The sequence below is a fragment of the Zosterops lateralis genome (assembly GCF_965231275.1).
Source record: "Zosterops lateralis genome assembly, chromosome: 2".
NCBI lineage: Eukaryota > Metazoa > Chordata > Aves > Passeriformes > Zosteropidae > Zosterops > Zosterops lateralis.
The window spans coordinates 73,512,608-73,537,882 of record NC_139763.1 but is presented as its reverse complement, the minus strand read 5'-3'; the positions used below and the strand labels follow the sequence as shown (position 1 = coordinate 73,537,882).

General features: G+C 39.9%; 1 protein-coding gene across 1 annotated transcript; it reads left to right on the top strand.

Moving 5' to 3' along the window:
* The first annotated feature begins 1,035 nt into the window (after positions 1-1,035).
* On the top strand, positions 1,036-24,403 carry MPHOSPH8 (M-phase phosphoprotein 8). Its single transcript, XM_083885313.1, has 13 exons — positions 1,036-1,387; positions 4,452-4,565; positions 5,490-6,332; positions 9,184-9,280; positions 10,989-11,114; positions 11,201-11,289; positions 12,412-12,552; positions 13,348-13,434; positions 15,301-15,455; positions 18,860-19,014; positions 20,287-20,414; positions 21,047-21,130; positions 22,032-24,403. Exons 1-13 carry the CDS (start codon positions 1,076-1,078, stop codon positions 22,077-22,079), a joined length of 2,379 nt encoding a protein of 792 aa, XP_083741439.1. The 5' UTR covers positions 1,036-1,075; the 3' UTR covers positions 22,080-24,403.
* The last annotated feature ends 872 nt before the right edge of the window (positions 24,404-25,275 follow it).

Sequence of the window (25,275 nt, the reverse complement as noted above, 5' to 3'; positions counted from 1 at the left end):
TCCAACAAGTCCAAGTAGAAGATGCTGCATTTGGATTGGGGCAACCCCAATCAGAAATACCGCCTGGGAGAAGAATAAACTGAGAGCAGCCCTGCTGAGAAGGAGTTGGGGGTGCTGGTGGGTGAGAGGCTGGCCATGAGCTGTCAGTGTGCACTCACAGCCCAGAAAGCCAAACGTGTCCTGGGCTGCACCCAAAGCAGTGTGGGCAGCAGGGCCAGGGAGGGGATTCTGCCCCTCTGCTCTGCTCTGCTCAGACCCCACCTGCAGGGCTGCATCCAGCCCTGGGCTCCCAGCACAGGCAGGACAGGGACCTGCTGGAGTGAGTCCAAAGGAGGGACACCAGGATGTTTAGAAGGATGGAGAACCTCTCCTAAGAAGACAGGCTGGGAGAATTGGGATTGTTCAGCCTGGAGAAGGCTCCAGGGAGAGCTTGTAGCACCTTCCAATACCTGGAGGGGGATTACAAAAAAGAGGAAGAGTGATGGGCAGATAGCAATAGGGCAACGGGAGATGCTTTAAGCTTTAAAGAGAGATTTCGATTAGACGTTAGGAAGGAGTTCTAAGGGTGGTGAGGCACTGGCACAGGTTGCCCAGAGAAGCCGTGGATGCCCCATCCCGGGAGGCGTGCGAAGCCAGGCCGGACAGGGCTCTGAGCACCCCGCTCCCGTGGGAGCTGTCCCCATCCGTGGCCGGGGCTGTCCCCATCCATGGCCGGGGCTGTCCCCTCCACGGCCGGGCCTGTCCCCTCCATGGCCGGGGCTGTCCCATCCATGGCCGGGCCTGTCCCATCCATGGCCGGGGCTGTCCCATCCGGGGCTGTCCCATCCATGGCCGGGGCTGTCCCCTCCACGGCCGGGCCTGTCCCCTCCATGGCCGGGGCTGTCCCCTCGATGGCCGGGGCTGTCCCCTCCATGGCCGGGGCTGTCCCCATCCGTGGCCGGGGCTGCCCCAGAACGGCCCCTGAGGCGCCTCCCAAGCCCCGCCCCGCGGTGGCCTCGCGGAGGGCACGCGGCCCCATGCGTGACGCGCTGCGGGCGCGGCCATTGGCTGGGGCGGCCCTTGCCCCGCCCCCCGGATGTGGGCCCCGCGGTGTCACAGCCGCCGTGCGCCCTTGTCGTTTGCAGGCCGGCCCAAGATGGCGGCGGCGGCCGGGAGCCGCGGCGAGGCGGGCGGGCCGGAGGGCGCCGAGGGCGAGAAGGAGACGGCGGCGGCCGCGGCGGCGGAGAACGAGGACGGCGAAAAGGACGGCGGCAAGGCGGGCAAAGCGGCGGGTGTTGCGGTAGCAGCCGGCGGGGAGGCTGGCGGCGGCGAGAGCGAGGCGGACGAGGAGGAGGAGGAGGAGGACGTGTTCGAGGTGGAGAAAATCCTGGACGTGAAGAAGGAGGGGGTGAGTGAGTGCGCGGGTCTCTGACACTGGGGATGTGGGAAGAGTAATTCCGTTACAATTGCCATGTAAAGCACTCTGTGCACAATTGTGCAAGGAGCCTTTTTGCCCCTTGTTCCAGATTCAATCCCCTCAGCCGAGGATAAGTCTTTATTTACTAAGAAGTTGTTTTTTGTCTGCATTGTTAAACTGCTCTTGGCTCGTAAGGCTGAACTGCGGTGCTGTTTTGATGTGAAATCTTTTAGTGCAGAAATGGGCAGAACTGAATATAACTGAGAACTGAGAGGTGTTTTCAAGGTGTGTTGCTGGGGACGGTGTTCACAGACAGAAAATGGGGGAAGGCCGCCTAAAATAAGAGTCTTCTCCTAATTAAAATAACTAGCAGCAGTGATCCTGCTTTGTTTAAACTGAAATACCAGACCTTGATTTGTTTCTTTGAAAGCAGCCTAGACTGGTTGAAGTTCTTGAAAAAATTTCCTAAACCGCAAATAGAAAAAATAATTTATACAGGGGGTTTTTATGATTTTGTGCCTGAAAGATTTTGATTGTAACTAACTTATGTTTTTTATTTTGGGCTTCACTCAGGTACATGATTATAAAATTCTGTCAATTTCGTGTAAACGGTCAGAGTCTTAGGCTGGAGAACCTTCAGATCAGCATTTTCTTCGATATTTGTGATGTTATTAAATTGCACCTTAGCTGAAATATGTTAATGTCTTAAGATAATGTTATACTTTCAGCATAATACAGTATTTATAGCTTTGCCTGTATAAAGTGTTGGTCAACATAAGTCAGGCTTGAAAACAAGAGGATTCCTTTTTTTTTATTATTACTTTTCTCCCTGACCCACCCACCCCCAAGGGATGGAACCTGAAATGTCTAGGTTTAGATGGCCGTGGCTTTTGTACTGCACCTCAGTTATACTTAAACAACAGGCTCTGCTGCAAATTGTGATGTTGCCCAGTGGAAGAGGGAAATTGTAACTCTGCTGTTTAATGGTGTGGTGGTAACCCCTTTCCATACGAGTTTGTTCTAGCTGATCACTAACTCACAGACGCTAGAGCAGTATAAAAATGCTTGGAAGCATTCTATTTTTTCTAAGTGATAAGAGAGGGGGGAAAACCCCCAATATTGAGTGAAATAATGTTGATAGGTAAGTGTAAGACTGTGTCTGTGAAGTGTGAGAATCAGTCTTCTGCCTTCACTGCAGCTGAATTTTGTATCGCTCTCCTAAGCTGCATTTCTCTGTCACTCTGCATGCACGGGATGTAGTCGTTCAACAGCCAAATGGTTTTGCATTTGCATTAGACGTTGTTTTATGCGGCTTTCTCAGTTAATGAAGAAAGGACTTGTAGCTTATTTGGTAGCTGAGTTACAAGGATGTACCTAACTGTGCAGCTAGCAGAAGTCCTGCATCTGAAAGGGAATAACCCTGTGCCACCAGGCAGGGGAGTCAGCTGGCTGGGATGCAGATTTGCAGCAAAGGAGCTCGGAGTCCCCACAGGCAAGTGAGGTGAACATGAATCAGCAGTTCTTGCAGCAAAGAAGGCCAGCAGCATCCAGGAGTGCAGGCAGAAGGTGAAGAGGTGCTTCATTCTCTCTTCTCAGAGTGCTGAGAAGCATCCTGAGCACTGTGTGGAGTCCTGAGCTCCCCAGGACACAAGAGACGAGAGAAGGGGGATGAAAACAGTTAGGAAGCTGAGAGCTGGATTTGCTTTGCCATAAGAAGAGAAGACTCAGGGGAGATCAAAGTAATATTTGTATCTAACAGGAGGATGTTGAGAGGACAGAATCAGATTGTTCTTGGGGGTGCACAGGGAAAGGATGAGACAGACAGTGGACATAAGCTGGAAGACAGGGAAACCTGCACAGATACACTGACTGGGCAGAGTGAGCAGCCTGATGTAGGCAGTCCTGCTTTGAGAGGGCATTTTACTTGTTGGCTCTGGAGATCTCTTGTAACCTAACACACTCTGACTGTAATGAGAAAGTTACTGATTGATTATTTGGTAAGTAACTCCAATAGAAGAAAGAAAGAGGAGAGGGGAATATGATTCTGAAAACTTAATTCCTAAATCAAGAGAGATGGGTTAAGCTAAATTTTAAGAGAAATGTTGAACTAAAGTGTTTGAATATAGGCTATTTATTTATTTAGATGTCTGTGAAGTAAAATCCAGAAGATTGTAAATAGAGATGGTTAATTGGTTGCTGAAGTTTAATGGCATGTATGTACACTTGGTCGATAGTTAATTATGCTCAGGCAAAAATTTATTCATAGATTTTTAACAGTAAGTGCCTAATGGCAATTCTTCTCAAGCTTTCTTTTTCCAGGCTTGGTTAGCACTGTGAGGTCTTTCAGATAATCATCAGTCCATGTTTGAAAGTCAGAGGTACTATTTTGCCTCTCCAAAGGTGCTTTCCTTAGCACATTTGCTAAAAATTTAAATTTTTAATGGTAAAGAATTTTGTAATTTAGTAGAAAAAACTAGATAGAAACTCCAAGGTGCAATTTTATCCCTCAGTGAAGCTCAATACAGTTGAGACAATTGGTCTCAGATTTTTGTATGTAATCTACAAAAATCTTTGTAACTCCACTAAGATGCACACACTCAGATTTTTGTCTAGGTTTAACTTGATCTCATTACTGGTTTTTTTCCCTAATTGTTGGTCTTTCAGTTTCTCGAAAATGGAATTGATTACAAATATAGCATAAAGTATAAATTCCAATGCGAAACGTGGTGAATGGTGTTAATTCATTAGACGTCTTAAGGGTTTATATCAAGCTTAAAATTTTTAAGGAGGAAATACTAAAACTTTAAAAAAAAAGTTTCATAAATGTCAGAAAACCCATTTTGATAAACCGACTGGGAATTTATGATATGTACATTGTAGCTGTGGTTCTGAAAAACTGTTATGTACTGCAAGTATTTTGGATAAAACTATTCCAACTACAGAAATACTGATTTTTATATACATAAAATTGTATATCCACTGACATTGTCAAGAACTGACCAGCTGATGCAATACTGTGCCACATTGGATTAAATGTTGTGGGTTTTTCTTACAGGGTAAAATTCTCTATAAAGTCCGGTGGAAAGGATACACCTCTGATGACGATACCTGGGAACCAGAGGTTCACTTGGAAGACTGCAAAGAAGTGCTTCTCGAATTCAGAAAAAAGGTTGTGGATAATAAGCCTAAACTTGTTAAAAAAGACTTGCAGTATCTTACATTGGAGACATAATCCCTATCTAGACTCTAGTAATGAGAGGAAGGGAGAAGAGAAGGCATTTGAAATGTGTAATTAAGAAGATTTAAGGAATCTCACCTAAAACTGCTTTGTTTCTTGTGAAACTTAGTTCTGTTGCTGTTTTCTGGTAGGGATTTTTTTGTTGATGGGTTTGCTTGTAGACTGAATCCATCTAAACTTCAGTTCTGTTTTTAATGGGATTATATAAGTAATGTATGGTCATTTTAGTTTGTTTTTGACAACATAAATAACCCCCTTTCCCTACCCACATGTATATTGTCTTGTCATTTGTCACTGTCACACTACTCCAATCACTCTCCTGCTTTCTGTAGGAGATCAATGAGTTTTAACATGTAATTGTTAAGTTTGGGAAGAGAGGAATACAGAAAGCTGAGATGCCAGAGGGAAGAATATGGCTTTTTCTTCATTTTAACTGTTCAGTTAGTTTGAATAAGCAGTGTAAGGATCCTTTTTGAAACCTGATACCCTGCTTCTGGGAAACCTGTAGGTAAATCTTATAGAATCAAATCAATTATTTTTGATGTAAAGTAGCTCAGATTTAGTTGTGTGGTGGAATCTGGTTTTTGGATGTATAATTGGTTTACTTGAATTGTTTGTGCACATATTGATTCTCATCCAAGCAGTTAGTAATGTAATTTAGGTAAGTAAGCTGGAATTGTATTATCACATTTTGCAATTTGGCAATGAGGAATGGTCTTCGCAGGGATCAAAATATTAAAGTGCTTAAAAATTTATTTTTCCCAAGCATGACCACTACCATTTTTGTATACTTTGTACCAAAGTGAAAGTTTATTGGGGAAGAAAAATCTTTAATTTTTTTTCTTTACCTTTTAGAAACTGTCTCTAAATGATGATATATTTGAAGCAGAGTCTGACAGTGACTGGCAGAGTGAAACAAAAGATGATGCTTCATCAAAGAAGAAAAAGAAGAAGTCAAAAGAGGGAGAGGATAGAAGTTCAGATGACTCAAAGAAGAAAAAATCTAAGTCTCCAAAAGTCAAGGAAAAACCCAGAACAGAATGTGAAAATCCACCAGATACTTTGGTTTTAGATTCAAAGTCAAAAAAAAGGACTTTAGAAATTGAGGATCCAAAGGACCCAAAGAAACAAAAGAAAGAAGACACTAAAGAAATCAAGAAAAAGAAGGGAGAAGTTAAAGATTTAAAAATAAAATCTAAAGAAGATTCTAAAGAAAATAAAAAATCACAGAAGGGGAAGCATGGAGATGTTCAGTTTGACTCAGAATCAAGCACTGTAGATAATTCAATTTATCAAGGAACTGATAATGAAAATTCAAACATAAATTCTGAAAATAAAGATGAGAAACAAAAGGTAGTAAGTGGAGAAGAGAGATTGGAACAAGAAATTGATGAAAAAGATGCCATTACTGATAAATGTCTTGATGGATCAGCAAGTAATGAAGATGATAGTATTGATACTAGGGCAAAAAGAAAGAAGAAAAAAAATCAAAAAGCAGAAGACTGTAGAGAAGAAGGTGGAAAAGCAGAAATTCAAGACAGTCATTTAGAGAAGAAGAGCATGCACAAAAAGCAAACAGGTCAAGAAAAAGTACCTGGAGAGCTGGAGAAAGTGTCACCTGCTCCTTCACCAGTGCAGAAGAGTTTGAGATTGAGCACTGAGGAAAGGATGTGCAAGCCCACTGATTCCCCTGGGGAGGTAAGCACAGTTAGAGTAGGAGCTGGGGGTAAAATCAGTCATCTTTCAGGTACAGGTACCTCAGACCATGACTGTTCATAATGGCAAAGAGAAAAGTACAAATTGGAAAGGTACTGAGCTGCAGGAACTTAAACACCCACTGTACAATGTATAACAGACTGGGAAATTTCTGGATTCTGAACCCTCTAAAGGGGGGGATGCTTTAGGAGAGGAAAGCATATTTAAATGTGAAAGGATAAATTTCTCCCATTTACTGTATGTTAGAATGACATTTCCTCTTCTTGCAAGGCATGCTGTTGTTTTTACCTATGTTTGCACCCACCTTTAAGAGTGTCCTCATCTGACTTTCTTCTACTTGTGTAGTAAGACAGTACAATATTGAGCAACACTTGCTCTCTCAGACACTGGCCATTAGGGTTTATGTGTGGTGGCACCAACCTGAGAACTGGAATGCTGAAACCACTTCTAAAGCCCGGGTCTCTCAGATAATTGTGTAGCAGGCTTGTCTTGTTAGAATTCCTGGAGTGCTTACAGCAAGTGCTGAGTTTCATGACGTGGTTTCATATTAAATAGAAATAGAAATGCTGTACCTGTTGTAAGAAATGAGCTAAGCAAATACTGGAATATTTATTTTTCCTTATTTAAAACAGCAGTGTTTTAAGAAAAGCAGTATCATAAAGGCAAAAGAAAAAAATATGACAGAAATAAATGTTTTTTGTAATGTTTCCGGGAATATAATTTCTTTCAGCTGCTTCAGCCTGTTCTAATACAGTGTGCAGTTCATAAGGCACTGGCTATTCAGAGCAGCCGTGTTCTGATTTAACAGGACTGCAGCAAAAGCACCTTGATACTTACTGGACTATATCCCACTTCTGAGTCCATAATTCCACGGTGGAAACTTTCTTCTGCAGGCTCAGCAGTGGTCCTCTGCTTGTGATTGTTTTGTGTATGGAGTAGGTCACCTTAAGTAAGTTATTTTGGGGATAAAGAATTACATGGCATAATCTCAGAGTAGAGCTACACAAAAGAGTGTTTTTACACGATCTTAGTGGTGAAAGCTCTGGAAAACAAGGAATTACTCTGAGGGATAGGCCAGTGTCAGAAAGCTGTTTGAATAGTTGAAGCAATATGGTCCTTTTATTACCCAAATATTTTACTTACAGTTCAAGGCTATATATATGTGAGAGAGAGAGACAAGAATAGGGAATATCTTGGGAATTCTGTTCTGTTTATCAGTAATATAAAAATCCTGTCACCTTGATCATGAATAAATGAACAGCAGAGGAAAGTGGGTTTGCTTGTGGCTCCTCAGTCAGCATTCTCAGTGAGTTGTGTCTGCGCTTTTCTTGTGGTCAGGCTCTGAGGTACCAGGAAACTATGGAAGGCATTCTGCTCTTTGCTTCTTTTCAATGTGGAAGGCTCAAGCAGTGTTTTGTGCTACTGGTTAGGTATTCTCTGGAGCAGCTGTGGACTTGTGTGGGTGGGTTTGGTGGAGAGTTCTGCAGGGTCTTTTTTATTCACTGAGTTGTCAGCCCAAGCAGATGATGCCTTTCAAAGAAAGGTACCTGTCTTTCCTTATGTAACTGCTTATAGAACAGCGATCATGTCAATTTGTAACACAGTATCTTCTTTTTGGGGTCAGTTTGTACGCTGAACCATTCCTGCCATTTCTTTTGCCTCCAAAAATAAATGTGTATGCTGTGCATGTGATCAGCATTAGAAACCTGGAATAGAATTCAGGATTACTGATTTTAACAGTCCCACTATAGCTAATACCTGCTAGTCCCTTTAGTGAGTTATGGATTTCCTCTGAAATACGGAGCATCTGGCAGGATTAACAGCTGCCTGTGTTAGCATTAATCACGTCAGTGATCAAAAGCTGAGGTTTGTGGAGGGAGGTGATGAGGAAAGCAATTAAATGCCTCAGCTCTGCTAATACATAATGATACACCAAATTAATCTGGTTTAATTAAGGTTTTTTCTATTTCAGATGGTAGCATATATAAAATTTTTTATGAGGACTTCTTTTTGGGGCAGTTTTTCAGAAAGACAGTGCTACTACCTGTGCCAGGTTAGTGTCAGAGACTGATACAAAGCCATGCCAGGGAGCCTTGTCCAGCCTACTCTGCAGTGAATTTGCTGAGTGGAGAGAGAACATTACTGGAGGAGAAAGGCAAAACTTTGGTAGAGACAGTTGAATTCCATTTTGGCAAATTTGATTATGTATCTATATGTACAATAAGTTTTTTTTGTGATAGTAGATACTGCTAAGCTCAGGCTGCTGCAGGGATATCATGAGTTTGGGTGGGTTTTGCTGAGTGTCTGTTTTTCACAAATAGCTGTTGCCATAGTGTTCTGTTTGTGTAAATTGAAAATCTTGGAACTTTTTGTGTCCAACTGTCAACTTTTCTCAGTTGAGTTCAAGTCAATGCTACCATAATGCTTTGGATGTGGTGCTATAAAATTGTTAAATACCCTGAAATAATTACATACTGTTCAGGTTTACTATTTGGAACAAATGAAGAGTTAGTAATCTTGAATTTCCTTCAAAATGCTGGTTTTGTCATATCTTCAGCTCTTCCATAAAGGAACTTAAATGGCTGGGGTGCAGTAAAAATATGAATTGAAGTTACTGTGTTCAGGAAATAATACCTCTACTGTTAGGGAAGAAGCCTTCACAGACTTAACTCCTGACTCACCTGTTTAATTCTTAGGAATGTCTACAAGACTGTTGCATATGGGTTTCAGTAGTATTAATTGTAAATATACTTTATTGTTGGAGTGGTGAAAGGAGTTTATTTTCTATTTTTTTTTCCTACCACTGAAATTTGATCTTTGTTTTCAATTTTAGGAAAAAGAAGTAAAGAAAACTGAAATTAAAGAAAAAACTCAAAAGAAAGAGCCTGAAAAAGAAGAAAAAACCAGAAAAGAACAGAAGGTCCTAAAAAGTAAGTGCTAACTTTTTGAAACAGAAAAAAGAATGACTCTTCAGGACATTCTCTTCTTATTTCTATAAGGGCAGATATTGTGTAGTTTTGTAACAAACACACTCCCCAGAAATAAGGAATCCTGTTTTTATTTTAGGAAGCAAAAGTCTTCTGTTTAATGGCTTTGCTAATACATGCTTCATGAGAATGTTAATATATGCTTCCTGTATGAAGCACAGAAGTATCTAGAAGTCTCTGACATTTTTGTAGACAAGTCATGATTTTGCCCTTTTTAATTTAACATTGACAACTGTGCTTCTCTGGCATGTAATAGTAATTTTTTTTTCTTTTTTTGAGAAATTCATCCAACTGTTGGCTATTTTCAGAATAGTTTCAGTTCTGGTGATATGATGTGTGTATCTAAATATACCTTTTATATTTAGAAAAACTAGTAGGGGTTCCCATCAGACAAACGTCTTGCCTCCTGCTTTAGCCACAGAGATGAGTTATATTATACAACTCTGGATGATTAGATACACAGCAAAACATGTCTAGGTTCTGTTTCTATTCCTAACAGTGTCATGGATTACTAGTGTTATGCTCTTGATCTCAGGATGACTCTGGATTACTTTTTTCAGAATACATTCCTTCGCTAGATAAACACCTTTTTCTGAAAGTGGCATAGATGCTTACAGTGCTTAAGGAAAGTGGTAAGAAGCAGAATGATGAATGATTTTTCTGTGCAGCATTTGTCCTTTGTCTGATCATCACAGATACTGAACTATAATTTAGAAGCAGTAATTTATGCACAATTCTAAACTGCATTTCTTAAAAGGAAGACGGTACCATGTTGAAAGCAGCCAAAACTCAGACTTGCCAGGGTAGGTGGGCTAGCTCTCCCTGACTTTTGTCTTATGTTAAACTTGCTCCTGTGCTCCAGTACTTACAGAAAGAGAACAGATCTTTTCTAAATTGATGCTGGTCATTTACTTAAATTTTGTTATGTAATAGTCTTTAGTGGCTCAAGTAGTCACTCTTGGTAACTGTCTTAATGTTCTAGGCTTTAAGGTCATCAGAAGTGTATTTGAGTTGTTTAATGTAGCTTCAGAAGAACAAAAGAGTAAATGTTATGAGAATAACTGCAAAAGAGAAGAATCTTTGCTAGAATATAAATTCATAGAAGAATTAAAAGAGCAAGGTGTACAAGGAAAGGAAAAATAAAAGAGCTGAGGCAGACACATGGACTTGCATTGTTGCAGAGGGTGATTGAGAAGTACTGGATGTGTGTCAAATGGAGAACTCTGGTAGCTGAGATTTTTCTTCATTCCTGTTTGCATCTCTGGTGCTCCAGTTCTTGTCTCTGCAGGGGGCTGAAATGAAGTTTTCTTTTGAAACTCACTGATATCTTTTCAGTGTGTTTCCAGTGCTTCTGCTACTAAAGTGATGGAGTGTTCACCTTCCTATAATCACTTCAGCCTTATTTATTACAACAAATTAACAGTTTCTTTCAGCTGAAAGCATTTTATGTAGCCTTTGTAGCCTAATGTGGCCTTTGCTGCTGAGAACCATTTCGTGCTGACTGCCAGAGTTTATTGGAATGAAAAGTAGCAGTAGTTGTTAGTTAAGCTGCTGACCATTGAAGCAAGGGCAAGCATTCCTTAGCTTGAAAATTTACAATTTGTTACTTATTTTACACGTTTTTTCTTCCACAAAATTAAATACATGATAGATGGCAAGCAGCAAGTCTTGAGTTTGGGTATGGACATGCAGTTAGAATGGCTGACACTAGAAGAATTCCAGAGGCATCTTGATGGAGAAGATGAGAATCATGTATCAACAGAACCTATATCAAGTAGTGAGTATTTTTTGGGAAGAAGGGGTATTTCTTAGCTGACATTTCTGAGGGAAATATCCTATAACAGCATTGACTTTATTTTCTAGCCCTCCTGAGAGATGCTGTTAAAAAAGGAGACTACATGACAGTGAAAATGGCACTTTCTTCAAATGAGGAATATAACTTGGATCAAGAGGTAATTTTTGTGCAGTAGAAGTATTGGAAGACAGTAGGAGGGAAGAAGACAAATTTTGATTGGTTTGAAAAGCTTTCCCCTCTTGTGTTGTAGCAGATTTCCATCTCACCTAGGTAAAATAGCACAAGGTATCAAAAAAGAGTACAGACTTGGAAGTTTCAGTATTTGTTATCCATTTCTTCCAAGAAAAAATGAAGTGTGATAGAACTATCCCAGTAGCTTTCCAACCAACTTGCCCAGTGTATTTAACTGACCAAATGTGGAACTTTGCATGCTGTTAGGAATGATAACCATCAGTTCAAGTGGCTAAACTGTGTGAAACATTCTGCATAGAAAACAAAATTCTAAAAAGCCCCAAAAAAAAGTTGTTTGACACACCAGGACTATTTCATAATTAGTTTCCTGCCAGTTTGTCATCAGCTGTGTTCTTACTGGGTTTACTTTCAAGGATCTATTTTTCTGTTGAGTAGTAGTGTAGTTCCATTTTTGAGTTTTAAAATCTCCAATACTGGTATCATCACTGGTGATCTTGTGTAGTTGTATTATGTAACATTTTGAGAACTCCACGTTATGCTGAGACTTCTGAGGTGTAGGGAAGATGCCAAATGAACTACTGAGGCCAGCATGTATTCTGTGAGTTGTAAGGTCTGGTGAAAAATGCAGGAATGAGTGAGAAGACTGGCTGGTCACAAAATGTCCTTGTACTTACACTCTGATGAAATCAAAAAGCAGTGTTGTGGCAGCAGCTGGCTTGAGCCATAGTGGTTTGTCTCCAGGGGTGCTAACTTCTATTTCCAACAGTCTTGCTGCCTTCCTCACCCTCAAATACCTTACAGCCTTTCTTCCTGGTTCATTCTGATTTTCCTGCTTCTTGTTCTGGTCCTCAGAACTGCAAAGGATTTTGCAGCTTGTGGAGCTCAGAGTGTGAGACCTGCAGGCCAGGGAAGTGGGAGGTGATGGTCTGCTGGTATCTGGCAGCCCCCTATGTGTGAATTCTTCTGCCAGGGAGGGAAATCTTTGTGAAACATGTTGATCCACTTGAAAGTTTTGTCTTGCAGCTTAGATTTATCTTGAAGTATTTCTTGTTATTATTTTTCATAATGGCAGTGATTCTTGTTCTAGGACCCAAGTGGAATGACCCTGGTAATGCTTGCTGCTGCTGGAGGACACGACGACCTTCTGCGAGTGCTGATCAGGAAAGGAGCTAAAGTTAATGGTAGACAGAAAAATGGAACAACTGCATTGATACATGCAGCTGAAAAGGTTGGCTTGGTTATTGTTGTACTTGTGGTTCTGGGCTCTTTTACTTACATTTCAATTTCTTACCTTTGGATGATGCCTAAAAAGTAGTTAGCAAGATACAGCAGGGTGACCTTAAATGCATAATTTCAGCAGCTGTGGTTATTGTAGTGTAAATAAGTTTTGATCACAAACCCTGTCCTGAACAGAGAATATCATAGAAGGAACAGTGGAGGCAGAGGGTATCTCTGAATTGTTTGTCTATTATGAGAGCTTAAGTTCTTGTGCTAGAATTGCATGTTACGATGTCTGGCTACACAGGATCCAAACTGGAGTCACTTGGAAAATCTCTGATCAAACAGGATTTCGTATTTTAAAGCAGTTGGGCAGTGGGCACAGTGGCAAGCTCTTCCCACGCTAAGACCAGCTAAAGCAGTAAGTTAGAGCAAGTCAGGGTTTCGTGGGTGCACTCTTCTGTTCAGGTTGGTCCATGTGCTTTCCCAGGTACAGTAGACAGAAAGCCAGAAGGGAGCCTCCTTCCACTTTGGTGGCAGATGCTAATACACTGCTTCCTTGCTGTGATCTTTATTATTGCAAGATGTAGAAAAAAGGTAAGAATTGTAAATAATTTGGGCTATCCACTTGCCTAAGTCTGAACTGGTATTTATTAGCCACGGGAGAGAGCAATGTTAATTGTGCCATGGTTTATGTTTTGAATTCTGTGGATGAATTTTAAGTAAATGTCATTTCCTATTCTGAAACAAAATCAGAATATGTTTTACTTACTTGTGTTGTGATTTGGTTTGTTTTTTTCCCCAGAATTTTCTAACAACAGTAGCTATTCTTCTGGAAGCTGGAGCATATGTGAACATGCAGCAAAGCAGTGGTGAAACCGCCTTAATGAAGGTAAATTCTGTGTTTGTCCTCACATGGTTTAATAGGAATACTTTTGCAAAACCAATAAAATGTAAAAACATATTTGTATTCGTTCAGAAACATGTACAATATTTGAAATAAAAATACTATCTGTGGTTACTCTAAGCAGAGTTCTAATCCATTTCTTTAATGTACTGTAACATCTAAACATGAAACAGAGATGCCTTCAGCATGCAGTGCTAAATGTGGCTCATCATCCTCTTCTGTTGTTTGGCTCAAAGATGTGGTCTTCCAGCTGAGATAATCAGATTTTCAGCAGGCAGAGAAAAATTCCCAAAAGGAAAATCTTTCACTTGGGTGTTGCTGTGATTGACACTTGCTGTTTTATTGCAGGCCAGAAATAAAATACCCGATTTAGTCTAATTCCCAGTGCCTGTTCTACACCATTACTCCCCCAGTCACAAAGGAAATATTTAATTTTGTTGCAGTGGAAAAATTCTAATACTCTTAAAACAGTCTCTGCTTTTAATTTTTTTTTTCTTTATGTGGATGAATTTCACCAAAGTTCCCTTTGGATGAACTCACTGTATTTATGTGTAGGCTGTTTGTGTAGTTTGTTTGTTGAAGAGGTTACAGAAGCTTTCCTGTCCAGACAATGTGGTATTGTTTCTGTTCTGCCCTCTGTGAGGCTTAACAACGGTGGGGATTTTGCATTTTCTCTGAAGACAACAACTCACTTGTGGTTTCCTCAGCCACTTCAGTCCAAAATCTCCTCATAATTTGGCCACTTCCATGAACCTCAGTCTTGACCTTCATTGTTTTTAAAGGTTTTTTTAGTCTTTGATGCACAGTTACACAAACCAATTAGCAGTCTGCGGTGATTTATTCCAGGGGTTTGTTTTGCAATCCAGATACAAAGAATAGGATCTTCATTTCTAGTGACTTCCTGGGACAAGGTTAGCCCTCTTTGGATAAACCTATCAATGTGTTTACCAAGTCACTCTTATTTAACCTTAGGAGTTTGATCATACTTTATTTAGGAGAGAAAAAAGATCTTAGCACTCAATTCCTTTCTGTCAGGTGGTCTGAGTTTTTTGGTTTGTGGAAGGCAGGTGGGTTGTTCTACTTATGGAAGATGATGGAATGAAGGCACAGGTCAAAGTTCAGAGCAGAGATAAATTTCAGAAGTTGTCTTCTGAAAGGTCTTACAAAGATAAAAATATTGTGTCTCTTGTGCCTTTTTTTAATTTATGAGTGAAATGTTTGAAAACAAGTGACCAAGAGCATGTCTTTGCTTTCTTCAAAGTAAAACTTTTTTAGATTTTGCTGTGCTGTTGTTAAGTCTCTAGTTGATGTACCCTGAAATTCTTGCTGTAAGTAACAGTGAGCAGCTTTGAACGTTTACACAGAGGAGAACAGTGGCTGTCTGACACAACTATGTACCACTTTAAACTGAGATGCATAGAAAAACAGGCAGTTGGAAATATTACTTTAATAATTTCTAAATAGTTCTACAAAAACACATTTATTCAGGTAAACAATTGCAATAAAGTTTACGATTACTGGACTCCAGCAGATTGGATGTTTTCACAGAACTTTTGGGGTTTACTTTCTTTTTTTAGGTTTTTTTTTTCTAATTATGTCTGCTTGGTAATCCTGAATGTTGCTGCTTCTGTAGGATTGGATCTGTAGTATTGCCTGGATAAAATATTTATAGGGTGTGTTCCTCAGTTTCAAGTTGTGTTACCATTCACAGAGCAAATAGTTAAATTTCTGAATTGTAACTAATTTTGGATTTTAATTCACTTCTGCAGTTCTGCTTGCTCTCACATTATGTTCTAGTCTAACGGGTTTGTCGTTGTTTTTTGTCCTTCCACCTTCTCCCTTTCCACACAGGCTTGTAAAAGAGGGAATTCTGATATAGTGCAGCTCATGATAGAAAGCGGAGCTGACTGCAACATTTTGTCCAAGCATCAGAACAATGCCATGCATTTTGCTAAACAGTTCAATAATATCCTGGTGTATGAGCAGCTCAGGAGCCGCTTGGAAATGTGAGTAATCTGTACTTGGAAGTTTGTTCTGCTGATGTTTGCAGTGTTAGGCATGTCATAATTCTGGTTTAAGTCAAGGAAAATGTCAGGACAGAAAACAGATCTGATTTGAGCAGAAAGCTAACTAATAAATAGTGTGAAATCAATATTATGCGAGCTAGCAGAATTGGTGTACACTCACTCAAACACTGAGTATAAGCATGGAAAGAGAGAAAAAGTAATTCCTAGAAGTGAAAGATTCCTTTAACTTCAGGTACAGCAATCTTGAAAACTTAGAAGTGTATTAGCACTGGACCATTGAATGTAAGCTATTAGTAGAGCATGCCAAATAAAATACCTTGCTAGAAAGCATAGGAAAAAATCATACAAAAGAACACCAAGCAGAAACACCATGAGAAGCCTATGCAGGCAGCTGTGGTGTTGTTGGACCTTTAAATGTCAGCTACGAGCTGAAAGTGCCAGGGATAAAAGCTTTCATGCCAGTAGATGATGGAAATCATCATCATCATGCAGCAGAATGACTGAAGAATAGTGCAGTGTATTTGACATTTGAAGTGTTGATGTCATATGGTCATGTAAAAATACACTGAGTTAAACTGAGACAAAACATACAGAAAAGGAGAAAACTTCAAATATCCGTTTGGAGGAATACTGTAGTTAATGTATATGGGCAGAAAGCATATAACAGGCAATCTCTAAACTTGGGGAAGACTCGGGGAGAGTCTCAGGGCTTCTGCTGCAGGTGAGATTTTGCCAGGAATGCATAGTTATTGCTGGAAGAGCACAGTCTCAGTCCAAAATTTTTTTTCTTGTTTCATGATTATTTAGTCCTAGTGTTTCATTTGTGTAATCTAAGACAATGTCAAAAAGTTTGTAATCCAAATTTACTCTCTTCCAGTGTATAGAAAGCCCTGGCTGTTTTCTGCCTCATATCTCTTTTGTTTTCCATCAGCTGACTTTTTAAGTCTGTCTTTACAGAAGCTGCCTTGTAATGGTCAATGTGTATCAATCCAAAAACACCGGAAGTAATAGGGTAAAGGGGATGGAGTCACTTTGTTTATAGTGGTTACCAGTGACTGGACAAGAGGCAATGGACACAAACTGGAGCACAGGAGGCTACCTCTGAGCATCAGGAAATACATATTTCCTGTTGAGTGCGATGCAGCACAGGCTGCTCAGAGAGGTTGTCAGGTTCTTGGAAACTTTCCAAAGATACCTGGACATTGTGAGGTTTCTGTCAGCCCACTTGTCAAACCTGTTGAGGTCTCTTGTGGATGCCAGAAATACACCAGAGGCTGTCAGCCGTTCACTCCTCCCAGTTTTGTCTCATCAGCCAACGTGCTGAGGGTTCGCTGCACCACCCTCTGGGTCATTAATGAAGATGTTAAACAGGACCAGACCCAGTACTGATCTCAGGGGTGCACCAGCAGTGACTGATTTCCAGCCAGATTTTCCTACTGATCATCCTACTGATTTTTGTTGAAGTAACATGTTTGGATCCAGTTTCATACCAGGAGGAAAGTATTCCAATGCCAGTGGTTTTAGTGCCCTGGAAAGTTTGTCTGAGATATTGTAGATCACTGTATCCAACTTCTGTCCTGAGCAGATGAACACTATAAGGAATGTTTTTCTCTTGTAGGGTGCTAAAAGGAAAATAAAAGTGCTAAAAGCATAAAAGCTAATAATTATTTTTCAGAAATTCGAAACCTGTTCAAGTGAGCAGGGGCAGCTGAAGTGGGTGAATGGAGTATGCTGATGCTTGTCTAGGGAAGCAAATCATGACTCGTTAAGGTTTTGAAGGCAACAGCAAGCATGCAGATAGATAAGTGATCTAGTATCTGCTGTTCAGTGTAGTGAGACTTTGTCACTCGTTCACTATTTGATGCCTTTCCAGTTTGTTTCCTGTTTGCCATCTGCCACCTTCAGTTTTGGCTAATATAAATAATGACTTTTGGAAGATCCTGACCATGTAATTTTGCCAGTGAAGTGGCAGTTGAAATTAAATATTGATGATTGCAAAGTGATGTCTGGGGATATCATTGTGCTGATGTGAACTATATAGGGAGTAACACAGCTCTTGCTAATTCAGGAAGCCTTTAGACTCACTACCTGAAAATACCAGTTCAGTGGTTTTTGTCAGTCAAAAAAGAGGACAGTTTAGTAGTAGTGAGGCTGAAAATAAAATTATGAAAAGATCAATATGTAAAATCAGGAAACAACAGAAAATAACTGAAAGGTTCTGTCAGGTCATCCTACTTAATGATCTAGTGGTAGGTTTGAAGTGGAGGAATATTTTCACACAGGACAACTGCATCATGGATCTCATTGTTGCAGAATGCTCTGGTCACAAATACATGGGATTTTAGAAGGGATTAAGTAGATTTAAGGAGATGTGATTTGGCTGCAATTTCTAGTTTTGGATGGCTCCTAATCAGATTGCTGGAAAATAGGACAGTGTACTAAAAAAGGATGACCGTTAATTTCTCATATTTAATACAGCTTTGTCAAGCATATGGAAAATAGGCTACATGGACTTTGGGGCTTGCTTAGGCATGGCAGTTCTTGTGGTTTCTTTCCAGTGAAACACTGAAGTTTTAGCTTCTGCAGATGATAGTTTCAGTTAGCAGAATGGGGAAGTGTGCTCTGAATAATAACTGAAAAAGCTACAAAGCTGCCAGAGGCAGGACTTCTGCTGTGCTGAGGCATTTAAACCCCAATTCTGACAAAACAGCTTTCTGAAGAGGATTACTGAGTAATCTGCCTGCAAAAGTGCCAGATACCACTGGGTAATGTGGTCTCTCTCTGAAGGCTGGGCTGCCACTCCCCCTGCCTCCCTAACCCAGCCAAAAAACAACCCCCCACTTTGCCTATTTTAGTGGTAGTATGGCTACTTTTTCACTGTTTTATTCACAGAGTTTAACTAGGAACTAGCCTTTTCCCCTGTAGTATTGCCAGTAAAAGCATACAGGGATGTACTTTTTTTATTTTTACTTGCACACAGATTGATAATTCAGTCAGGCTGGGAAAGTGGGGATGCCTGTTTAGCATTGATGTTTCTGGGATAGCTTTCTGTACATACAGCCTTCAAAATACGTGACTAGTTAAGATTCTTTCTTTTAATCTACTGTACGGCATTTGTATTAACTTTTTTTTTTTTTTTTTGGACCCAGTACTTGAATTTCACAAACAAATTGCTGATAAAATATTTTATTAACAAAGTATTGGGACCTGTGGTTCCTCTGTGCATAAATGCTAGTGAGGAAAGCATTCACTCCTGAAAATCACAAAGCTAAAAAGATGATCTGGAATCCTTTTTTGTGTGTACGTGTCAGGTCTCACCAAGTCCATGTCTGGTAAAATAATTCACTGTGTGTAGCAGAGGCCTCACTTGTTTGGTCTTTCAGGCTCTCTAACGTAGCAGAAGATACCATCAAGGCTTATTTTGAAAAACGCCTTGTTTTGCTGGAGCCTGTGTTCCCACTTGCCTGTCATCGTCTCTGCGAAGGGCCAGACTTCTCTTTGGATTTTAACTATGAACCTCCACAAAATGTGCCAGAAGGTAGGGAGGGGTTTGTTCTTGTAGTGGGGGTTTTGTTTGTTTATAAAAGGTAGAAATATATGTTTAAAGCATGTCTTAAATTGTCTCCTATGCAAATTTTTTTTTGTGCGACTTTGCAGTACATCACATTAAGAATGCTCTGATTATGGAACATAGGGAGCAATTATATATTGATGTATTATGGGTAGGATTTGTGGGCAGAGTTTTTTTTAAGACTTTTTAATTGCTATGTACAGAGTGTCAGCTTTTTTTCTGTTCATGGGTTGTATTAGCTCAGTGACAGGCATTATAGGAAAGGGGTGGTTCACCTTTACCTTAGAATTAATGATTCAGGAAAATCTGGGCTTACTTGATTACTAGAGAAGATCTTGTAGTAGATCCTTTTGTTTCAAGGACAGTAGGTCATGTGCTGAAGGCTTGGAATGTAGTCCCAGCAGTGCCCTGAGACAAATGCAGTCTAGAAATACTAGGAAAAGGAAGCAGCTGCAGTCAACTTTGTTTTGCCCACAAACCCTTTGAAAAAGCTGGGAATCAAATTCCCAACGTATTTGCAAATGTTTCTTTATTCTTCCAGGAATTCAGATAGTATTCTCTGCTGCTTGGCTTAGCTAAGTCATTTTTGATGAATATACCAGGGAAATATCTACTGATACTGATTTTTCTTGAAGTGATAAATCATTGTGACTATTAGAATCCAATTAAACTGAGATTGAAAGTGGGTACGTCTGCTCAGTTTTCTGACTGTTTAGAGTAGTTGGATAAGTCTTCTAGTTCTTGATTATAGATATCCTATCTTACAGAATTAAGAAACTTTATATAAGTTTATGTGTTAAAATGAAGTATTTGTGAGTAGTTCAGGTTGCTGTTTTATTGAATTTCTGTGCGATTCATTGACTGGGGTCAGTTCTCTCTCCTCTTGACTAGACCCAAACTACGCTAAATTCCATAACTCTCTGTGGGTAAACCTGAAACCACAGCAGTGAACTGTGCTGAGGATTGCTGTTTCCATTTTGCATTCCTTTCTAATAGCCACATAAAATTACTTTTGCTGTGAAAAGTCCTAACTTGGTGACCAAGCTAGTTGTTTTCTGGATCCACTGGCTTGGGAAATGTGATTTTTGCACGTTGGTTTGTTTAAATATATATATATACACACCATAGAATGTGTTTTATTTATATGTATTTGTATAATTCTTCAAAGATCCAGTGTACGCAGTTCTAGATAATGGATATCATTTCAAATTCATGTAACTGAATTGCCTTCTCTTTCAGGATTTGGAATTCTTCTCTTTATTTTCCATGCAAATTTCATTGGTAAAGATGTTACTGCTCGGCTCTGTGGACCATGCAGTGTACAAGCTGTGGTTTTAAACGACAAATTCCAGCTCCCTGTATTTTTGGTAAATCTTTTCATATAACTGATTGACTGTAAAACTACTTCATAAAGTCTTTGTAGAGCAGCCTGGGAAATCTCAGTGCTGTAATTTGAATTTACAATATTGTGATAAAGCATACTTTTTATCATGATGAAGTTTTTCTAAAATGAAAATTAATTTTCTTTGGATATGGAGAGAACTATAAAGTTGTTTGTGCTAGATTCCATAAAAATTTATGACTTGTCAGGGACATAGCACTGAACAACCTTATTCTAGGTGGCCCTGATTGAGCAAGGGTTGGATTAGATGCCCTGGAGAAGTCTTCTCCGGCCTCCAGCCTTCTGTGATTCTGGGACTGAGGCTTGTTCTCTAATTGACCAAGCCTCTCACATTTTTGAGCCAAGTAAGTTCTTAAAAACCTACCTCAAAGTTCTAATAATTAATTTCTGGGGTTTCTTTTTTAATCCATTAAATGCATCACTCTGCACAACTTTGAAGTTCTCTTGTTTTCTTGATGATTCATAAAATGAAGGTTCATATACAATGTTCTTTCAAAAAAAAGCATAGTCAAAATGTTGTGTTCTATTAGTCCTCTTACATAGCTCTTTCAGCCATAACCCATCATTAACTTTGTCCATTTTCTTTTTTTCTTGTAGGACAGTCACTTTATTTATTCCTTCAGCCCTACTGCAGGCCTTAATAAGCTTTTCATACGGTTGGCAGAAGCTCCTACTGCCAAGGTACAAAATGTTCTCAAAATTAAATGTGTGTGTTCATTTGTTGTACAGTAACTCTTCCACAATCTGAATGTTTTACGTTCATACAGCTTCTAGCTGCATGTCGCAGATGTAAAACTAAGGGTTTCCTCTGTCTCCATATCCCAGTTTCCATCCAGTTACTGTTACATCCTGTGACATTGCTAGAACTGGGGAACATTGCAAATGTTATAATTAAATGATTTTATGTTGCAGTCAAAATAATTCATACACTAGGATAAGCTAATGCTCCAGCTAAACATCTTCTCTGTCTGTATTGTGAATTTGATGACTGAAGGAGACATGGAGTGGCCACCATATTTTTTTTTTTGGCATACAGATATTTTTGCTTGTGTGTTGGAAATATTTACTGGGGTATGCACTCTGCTTTGAAATAGTCTGTTGCATTTTACAGGTGGTTTGGGAAATATTCCCCACTGCATGTTGCAAGATAAATCCTGTTCTGCTAGCATGTATTTTGTCCTTGAAAGATACACCAGTAATTTTTCCAGATCTTTAGATTTAAAAGTTGCACTGAAGATATATAAAAGAAGTACATTTTATTGTACTGTCTTTTAATTTCTTTTTTAAGTGGAATGTGTATTCAGAGGGAAGTATATGTTTGTCTGGTTTGGATTTGGGGCTGACTTGTTCAAACACCACCTGATGTTGCAATATTCTAATGGAGTCCTCTAACAAGGCATCTATATTTCAGTAGAGCTACTATAAACTGATGTTATTAAGGACTTTGTCATTCCTCTTTTTTCCTTTCTTAATTCAGTAGCAATTGTGTGCCTTTTCTTGTGCCATTCCTGCATTAGGAGTGTTTAACACAGTAACCACCTGTGGCCAGCATTGATATGGAAAACTTTGTTTGCTTTTACAGGTAAAGCTGCTCATAGGAGCTTACAGAGTGAAGTGCAGTGACCTCTGAGCATGAGTGGACTGACACTTTTTTGGATATACTTCCCATTCCTCTCTTCAGAGACTGACCAAGCAGTTTGGAACTTTTTGGCACCGCGCTCTGAAGGCTCAGTTCCCAGCTTAATGCTGCTCATTGCAGTCACAGGAAGTGTGTGTTGGAGAGCAGTTGAAAACGCTGCACTGGTGGGACAGGGTTGTCAGCTTTTTTACTTTGTACAGATGTAGATGTAAGTATTTGTGCCAATACATACAAATTCTGTTTTTCTTCAACTTGTGGAGTCCAGACTGCATATTTCAGCTTTTCCACAATGTGGAATGGTGCATATAAGAACTATTTAAGGTAATTACATGAAATGTCTTTTTTAAAGATCTTCTTCATATTTGTAAACTAAAGTTTTCTACTTACTCTAAGGTTTCTCTGTGAAATGCAGAACTGTCATATTATTGGAATGGGTAGAAATTACACTTTCAAATGACTGCATTAGGTTTAACTTGTAAGTTGCTGAGGGCTGTGTTCTGGTTTAAAACTCCTCCTGTTCCTGTCTCTCAGTGAGACACCAGTTATGCTTAGAGTGGTTCCTTTTGAACAGAATTCAGTCTGCAGGTGTGAGCAGAGACAGGTGAACAGGCTCAGTTCACAGAAGGGTCACAGTCAGGTTCCCAGTTAAATCACTGGTTAAACCTGCTTTGGTATTAGAGAAGCAACTGGTAGTTTTACAGACATCCTAACTTCTTAGGGTCTTAGGTGACATCTGGAATAACAAACACAAGCTGAAAATAGCAAACCAGAAAACTTGTAGCTACCTTCAGTGTCCAGGCAGTGCTTTTTGTAGACAAGAAGCTACACAGAAAATTTCAGATGTCCTCAGCCTGACAGATGACAGAACACGTGTTGTCCGTTACTTCAGAAATTCAGTTCCTCAGTGCAAAAAGCTGCTATCTTTTTATTTTATTATTATTATATTATTTTATTTAAATGATCCATTTTATCAGATGACAGCAGTTTTGTAGTGGTCCTGTGCTGTAAAATATAAATGTAATACTTCTGCATGGAGTATAGAATATTTTTCTTTGTAAATCAACCAACATCTTGAAAGGTAGGAAAAACCAAACCGGATCGTGCCTTTGCTGTTCTAGTTGTCATGTGTAGTTTACATGCCACTATGTGCCTATTTTATTAGCAAAACTATTGTGCATAAATTCTTGATGATTTTGACTGCTCACCATCAAAATGGTGCAGCTGTATGAAGTATCCTTTTAAGAACTGTGATTTTTTTAAAATATAAAGTTTAATAACGAGTTTTTAATTTTTGGTTCTTGAAGCTTAAATCTTTCACATTTAAGAGATGCCAAATGAGTAACAAAGGACACCAATTTTGTGGAATGTCACATTAAGCTATATAAAACTAGAACAGCAGCATGACATACCAATACTCATTTCTGTTTTAATTTAGAACAGTTGCTTATGTTTTTGCACAGTATTGATGAAATCTTAACAAATATGGGTTTTGAAGAGACTTTTGATACCTCCACCTCTCTGAAATATGTTAGATACCTCACTTTGCTAAGTGTGAACTCCTGAGCTGCACGAAAAGCACTGGCTGAGAATCAGGTATGTCACTGCCAGCACTTGGGACTTCGTGTAGCTGAAATTTTGGTCACTGTGCATAACCCTGGATGATGCATAAGGAAAGGGGCCACTGGTGTTTCCTTATGCTGCAGTGCCAGGTTTCATCTCCGTGGCTGCCCCTCGCAGTTAACTCGGGTGCAGGACACATGGCAGCACAGTGTGTTGGGACGAGCTCTGTACGGCACCTGCCAGTGGGGAATGCTGGAGCTGCTCCAGCTGGGGATAAAAGGTGTTTTGAGCAAATGTCCAAATGATAGAGATGCTATTTAGAAACTGTTGTACAGTCTAACCTAAAAATGTCTAGTAATGCCCCAAGAGTTGATAAAGCAACTAGTTGGTCAAAGGCTGTTGATCTGGGGGGTTGTTTTGTTTTTAATCTTAAGGCACTTGGGAGAGAGGGAGGAGTGCTATAGAACATGGGAATGAAATCTGGGTTTCATGATGCTTTTATTAGGGATGGATATTTTGCAGCCGTCTTTCTCTTTTAGTTGGCAATATAAATTCAAAATCCCTACTGAAGATGCATAAGAAGTGTACGAAAAGCTGTTTGAAGCTGGGTTTTGTCCGTTTTTATTGTAATGTTTTCATCCAGTTGCTGAAAAAGGTTTTGGTGAACAAAGGATGAAGAGAAAGTAGCTACAATAAAAAACAATTCTTTAGGCACTGTGGAGAAATACCTGTGAAGTACTTGCTCAATTTCTTCTTGCTGCCACCAGCAAGTGCTGTAGCTGCAGTTCCCATGAACTGCAGTGGTAGCAAATGGTTCTGAAGGCTCAGGGTCCTTACCTTCAGTGTTCCAGCACCAGTACTGCTGTGCCTGGCCTCTTTTGCAGGTGCTGAAGGTCGGTGGGTGAAGCAGCTGACCATGTCACAGGTCTTCTGTGCTTTCTGCACCCATTTGCAAAAACAAGATGGGTTTTGATCAGTCTAAATTTAAGAAAGCTGTTCCAATATGGGGAAGAGACAGCTCAACGTTGCACTGCCATCTTAGCCAGCCAGGACTGGTACCATATGGTACTGGAAAACAGCCAGTGTAATGTCTTTCCTTGGGTTAGTCTGTCCAAGTGGTGGCTGCCCAGGATCATGGGAGCAGTGATGACGCTGCAGGATGCATTCCTGTAGCAGTGTATTTAATTTTGCTGGACTCCATAATGGAGTCTTGTCTTTCAAAAAGGCAAGAGAACTATAAAGGCCATGTGTGTCTAAGCTACTGCAGCATGGGCATGCACTGCAAGCCCATCACTGAATCCTGACACGTCAAAATTCCTGGTTTTCTCTGTCGCCTGTAAACAAGAAAAATATTTTTCACCTTCTGAATGTGTCTTAAAATGTTTAGGGGAGGGGCAAAGACAAATTTGGAAAAAACTACCTGAAAAAGACACCACACACTACAAATTTGAGAAGAACTGAGGCAGCAGGAAAAATTAAGCTCTAAAAGGGTCTCCCAAATCTCAGATACCTCAAGTATAGCAACCAGCAGGAAGGAACCAGGCAGCAGATGGCTCTTTTTGATTTCAACTCACCTGTTTTTCCACAGCAAAGTCTCACCTGTCATGTGTGGTAGCTACAAATGCAT

Excerpts from the sequence above, each read along its gene's own strand:
- MPHOSPH8 (XM_083885313.1), top strand. The coding sequence starts at position 1,076 with ATGTGGGCCCCGCGGTGTCACAGCCGCCGTGCGCCCTTGTCGTTTGCA. Across the intron at positions 11,115-11,200 it reads AACAGAACCTATATCAAGTA|CCCTCCTGAGAGATGCTGTT; the intron begins GTGAGTATTTTT and ends TTTATTTTCTAG. Across the intron at positions 11,290-12,411 it reads AATATAACTTGGATCAAGAG|GACCCAAGTGGAATGACCCT; the intron begins GTAATTTTTGTG and ends TTCTTGTTCTAG.